Source organism: Ursus maritimus, unplaced genomic scaffold (assembly GCF_017311325.1).
Source record: "Ursus maritimus isolate PB19 unplaced genomic scaffold, ASM1731132v1 scaffold_8, whole genome shotgun sequence".
Taxonomy (NCBI): Eukaryota; Metazoa; Chordata; class Mammalia; order Carnivora; family Ursidae; genus Ursus; species Ursus maritimus.
Genome location: NW_024426996.1, coordinates 13174880 through 13180855, shown reverse-complemented (window position 1 = coordinate 13180855; position 5976 = coordinate 13174880). Strand labels below are relative to the sequence as shown.

Here is a 5976-nt window from a genome sequence, read left to right as displayed (position 1 = left end):
ATTTTTAATTATAAAAAAACCAGGCCACATAACTACACTAACAATTCAATTTCCTTAGTTGATATTCCCATGTCAATGATATTAGGAAGCCTGCTTGCCCCAGTGTGAAGTACACTAAGCATTCAAGCCCCTTACAGTAATGAAATGGTCTGCCACTGACAAATGGCAGCAGGTAGGGTAAAACCAAATATGGAACTCAAAATTACTTAAACAGACAGGTAAAGTTAGTTTTCTACCACTTAAAAAAAAGGAACAATTTTAAAATAAAAGCCAGAAAATCGGTCTTAATTAGTCAAAACTATAACTGGACAGAAACAAAAACAAATACTTCATTTTCTAGTATGAGTAAAAAAGTTACACTCCTAGTTTTAATATTTATTAACTTTACCACTTCATTAATTCCAGAAGCAATCACCAAAATGAAGACTGCTTTAATTTTGCTCAGCATTTTGGGAATGGCCTGTGCTTTCTCAGTAAGTTCTATATTAAAAACCTATAGTTATTTCCTTTTTTGGTCTTTTTATGTAAAAGAGAGAGTATGTAATAATTAAATGTTCTTTTAAACAGATGAAAAACTTGCATCGAAGAGCCAAATTAGAGGATTCTGAAGAAAATGGGGTAATTATGTTTAGAATACATTCTTGTCCTGACTATACTTCTAGATTTATTGCACATTAAACATGAATATATCATTTATTTTGCTTATGCAGGTCTTTAAGTACCGGCCACGATATTCTCTTTACAAGCATGCCTACTTTTATCCTCCTCTAAAACGATTTCCAGTTCAGGTAAGTATAAAAATTAATTTTCTTTCCCACCCATTATAATTTAAAGGGAATCAAATTTAACTACAAAACACCAAAATTCAATTCTCACTGAAAGTCAGCCAGAAAGACTGACTTACTACAAAAACTTTGCTTTTAATACAATACAATAAAATTTACTCCTAAGTTCTCTTTTAAAGCAGAGATATCTACATCATTTGGGCCCAGCCTAGAATGATATAATAAAAGCAAACACCTTGGTAGAGAGTTCAGGTATTTTGGCTAACGCATTGACAAAATGGACAACTTTATCTGTTGTTGACAGTTAAGTCAGTGATAAGGCCACTGTCATGTTATAGTTGAGTCACTACTGTCATACAGCTGTTAACATCCAATAATTTAGAGTCCTGTAATTGGTAAGGGGAAAGCTGACTTCATAAATAGCAGAGACCATTTTTAAAAACATTCCTGATAATCAATGGTGACTGCTGATGATTTTCTGAACCTATGACCTGTGTGAAGTGTGGCTCAAGAATGGTAGAGGAACAAGAGAAATTCATGAAGTGAACTAAAAGCTTGTGAGAAAAACAAAACATCCTTAAAATTCGTAAACAAAAAGGAAAATAACAAACACTAAAAATAAGAATTTCTACTTTTACTGGGTTACCAGTGAAGAAAGTCTTTGAAAACTTGAGGGTGTGGTGTTGATTTAAAATATTCAACGAACCAGAATTGTGCTATTTTTATTACTATACAGTTTGGGTTCAAGGCACCAATTATGCACCACTTGACCCAGGACTCCTGAGACACTAAAAGCAGTCAAGATGCTGAAAACGATGCCTCAGCACAGTGGCTTGGCAGAGCATCCTACCATGTGTTGAGCCAACCCATTTCTAACTCATACAATGTTAGGAAATGATCATCTTAAAGTATTTATAGCACCATAATAATTATGGGGAATGTGTGTGGCCACAGAAATATGAGCACAGATAATACAAGAGTTGTGGGTTTTCAGAATTGTCTTCCATTCTTTGGTACACCTCAGACCCACGAATAAACAGTGCTCATTTGAATGTTTGCTTCATTCTCCTTCTTAAACTAAATGGAAATGATAATAAATTTAAATTTCTGACTAGCTCCTCAATTTTTCTAAAATATCACATAGAGATATTCCCATCTATAAATTTTTACAGATATATAAGTGTGATCTAATGAAAATATCCATAGTGAAAAGATACTAGGAGAGGTTATATTTTTTCATTACTGATAAATTCAAAGTTCAAAACTCTTCAAGTAGATTTTTAATATACAAAATTTAGAGAAATTACATGCAGACAAATTCATTTCAACTAATACAGAATTTGTTAGTAAGACAGTTGTATTTAAAAAACGTCCAATGAAATGTATGCCCCAATCCAACCATCTGATCTAGTATTGATGATCTATTCTTCTACTTTACAAAGTTTCATTTCTCGAATTTTTTCCATTACATGTCTACTTGTATATTTTCCATAGCTCTGTATTATTCTCTTAAGTCTACCAAGTATTTGGTGCCCAGATTGTCAACCCAAAATGTATTAAGCTGTATTGGCTTTGAAATTTATGTTTTATTCAAACAAATCTGTGTTTACATATAATCATTTCTTTTTTTTTAAGATTTATCTATTTTAGAGAGAGTTTGCACAAGTGAGGGGAGGGGTAGAGGGAGAGGGAGAAAGAAACAATGAGCCTGACGTGGGGCTTGATTCCATGACCCTGAGATCATGACCCAAGGAGAAATCAAGAGTCGGCCACCTAACCAACAGAGCCACCCAGGCACCCCTACATATAATCATTTCTAAAATACCAACTTCCATGAAATATGTCATATTAATTATAAAGCTATCAACAGTCTACCTATAGCTTATCTATCTGCTTGGCTATAGAAATGTAAGCATAGATAAGCTTAACAACCTAAGCATTTTTAATTGAGGAAATTGTTTCTATTAGGAATCATATGTTATTTGAATTATATGTGAAGTCTTTGAGGGCAGAAACTTTATATTTCTTTTATTGGACTGATCTCAGCTATCACAGTGCTTGACACAGAGAAACTGTCCATGTTTCCAACTTCATCTCTTGCTACACCCTCATTCTAACAATGCCTAAAACATATATTTTGGGATTGAATAAATGGGAATGATAGAAGTTGAAAGGAGTAATGGTAAAATATATATACATACATATATGTGTGTGTATATATGTGTGTGTATGGGTGTATTTGACTTCCGGAAGAACAATATGTCTTAGCTACAAGTTGGCATAAATGAAAGAAAGGAAAAAAGAAAATATCAAGGCTTCAGGGCATTTCATGAAGTTTAAAATTGTTCTCACTGTAGATACTAATTGAAGAGTGAAGTGGTTGGGACAGCAAGAAGGCTACGGGTGAGGAAGCTTGTAAAAAGATTCAAACAGGCCCACTGAGACAAATATGTTGCATAAATATGCACCTATTAACTAACCAATAGAAACAGTTTACATGTAATACTATGCTTTATTCACCCTCTGCGCTAGGGAAAGCACTACCATTAAGGTCATGGCAGGGGAAGAACAGGTCTAATTATTCTGTTTTCCACCCAAGGTTATTCTTGGCTCAAAGGGACAAGCGTTCCCTTTTCTTGGGTGGATGGCATGGCCACTGAAGAATGAGCTCTACAGGGACAGCCCTGAGCAGGACTGGATCATGAGTATTTCCTCATATCTGATCTCTAACCCTGAGGTTCTTCTGCAGCTATATTTTCTAAGACCCACAGTACTTAACTAGGTCATCAGAATCAAAGCTAAGATTTGTAGGGCAGAAAATAACAGCATCTTAAGTTGGGTATCCATTTATCCATCTGGTGCCATTAGGGGTGGTTGCAGAAGAGAAGGAAAATTCAATTTAACACCGGGAGGAAGATGAAAAACATCTCCTCTACTGTTTTAAAGTCTCTGATAACAGGTGTTTAGACTTATATTTCCTTTTAAAAAGTAGCAAAGCTTGTTAACTTATAATTGTATTTTTATATACAGACTCCTTGGTTTAAAATATTCTCATTCAATATTGAGCTCTTTAGAGGGATGGTACTCTATAACTCTCCTAAATGAGTAAGTGAATTAATTTTGCTCTTAATTTTTTATCTCATATGTATAAAATTTTATTTATATATACAGAAAGGCTTATTTTATGAAGTAGCTTTAATTAGACTGAAAGATACCAAAACTTATATGTATCTCTAATTTCAAGTCAAATTCTAATTTAAATTCACCAGGAGCTCATTATTTAAAATAATCATTCAGTAACAACTTTTATTTCACAATAAGCCTAATCATCATTTCATTTATATTTTATAATGAAAATAAAATAACATGATCCATGTGTTAGTTCATTTGCCTTGAACTGGCTGGAGAAGGCACAACTGCTCTGGGCTTGATTCTTTCTCTGTAAAATAGATTTCTTTTTTTGTATTTTTTTAAATTTTATATTTAAGTCATGTGTTTTTTTAAATATTTTTTTATTATATTATGTTAGTCACCATACAGTACATCCCTGGTTTTTGATGTAAAGTTCCATGATTCATTAGTTGCGTATAACACCCAGTGCACCATGCAATACGTGCCCTCCTTACTACCCATCACCAGCCTATTCCATTCCCCCACCCCTGCCCCTCTGAAGCCCGCAGTTTGTTTCTCAGACTCCCTAGTCTCTCATGCTTCATTCCCCCTTCTGATTACCCCCCTTTCTTATCATAAAATAGGCAGAAGATATGAACAGACACTTTTCCAATGAAGACATACAAATGGCTAACAGACACATGAAAAAATTTTCAAAATCATTAGCCATCAGGGAAATTCAAATCAAAACCACACTGAGATACCACCTTATGCCAGTTAGAATGGCAAAAACTGACAAGGCAAGAAACAACAATTGTTAGAGAGGATGTGGAGAAAGGGGATCCCTCCTACATTGTTGGTGGGAATGCAAGTTGGTACAGCCACTCTGGAAAACAGTGTGGAGGTCCCTTAAAAAGTTAAAAATTGAGCTACCTTATGATCCAGCCATTGCACTACTGGGTTTTTACCCCAAAGATACAGACGTAGTGAAGAGAAGGGCCATATGCACCCCAATGTTCATAGCAGCTCTGTCCACAATAGCTAAATCGTGGAAGGAGCCAAGATGCCCTTCAACAGATGACTGGATTAAGAAGTTGTGGTCCATATATACAATGGAATATTATTCAGCTGTAAAATAGATTTAACTAGATAATCCTCTTGTTCTTGCAGAGTTAGGCAATTCTGCGATTCATTGCTCTAGTTTTTACATACAAAATGTTTCAACATATTTCTAATTCTTCTGGTGTTGAAAATGGAGTATCTCATTTCATATCTTTATCACTACAAAATGCCTTTCTCTCTCTAACCTCATTTTATATATTCCCAATCTCCTTGTATCTTTTTCTCAGAATCATATGAGAACTGTTCTAAGAAAATAAATCAGTCAAGATGGTAATACTAATTAGGGTAATTATTTGTACATATTTTATCTTAATTTAATCAGCAGGAAATTTCCTTTGGTGTTGAAAGTATGTATACATATACATGTACACAGATATTCATATATGTATGAATTCACATATATGTACTTTTTTTTAGAGCAGTAGTGACTCATCTGAAGAAGATGGAAATGGTGACAGCTCAGAAGAGGAGGAAGAAGAAGAGGTAAGGAATTTCTGCAGGATTTTTCATAACAAACCAGGCAGCATAAAAACAAATAGGAAACTATTCTACTGTAGCCTGGACTTCGCAAACAGCCGGTGCCAGTTTACCAACTACCCACAGTCTTCTATTTTGGACAAGGAGAATGTTATTGAAATTAGAATCAACTAAGATGACCTGTTTAAAATACTACTGCAGTTTGACGTTAAAGTTACCCGTAAGTGGTACACAAAAACCAAAACTGGCTCCAGTATAAGTGGAAGAAGTGTAAATTCTGATAAAAAGAAAAGAAAGCATTATTTGTACTTAGGTAGACAGAACAAGATGGTAAAATACAAGTACCTAAACTCAGTGCAATACTTGTTTTAAGGACTGAATTTAAACTCAATTTACTAAGTGGGTAGTATATGAAAAGCTAATCTTATATCCTCTACAATGTTATTGTGACCCATTGGTCTTTCTTGACCCGCAAAATAGG

General features: G+C 34.4%; 1 protein-coding gene across 1 annotated transcript in view; it reads left to right on the top strand.

Annotated features, from left to right (window-relative positions):
- The first annotated feature begins 419 nt into the window (after nt 1-419).
- LOC103676964 (integrin binding sialoprotein) overlaps nt 420-5976 on the top strand; it is a 13507-nt gene continuing 7950 nt past the window's right edge. Inside the window, exons 1-4 of the mRNA XM_008706191.1 lie at nt 420-473; nt 568-618; nt 711-788; nt 5436-5501. Coding sequence (XP_008704413.1) covers nt 420-473; nt 568-618; nt 711-788; nt 5436-5501 — 249 coding nt within the window. The remainder of the gene's footprint in view (nt 474-567; nt 619-710; nt 789-5435; nt 5502-5976) is intronic.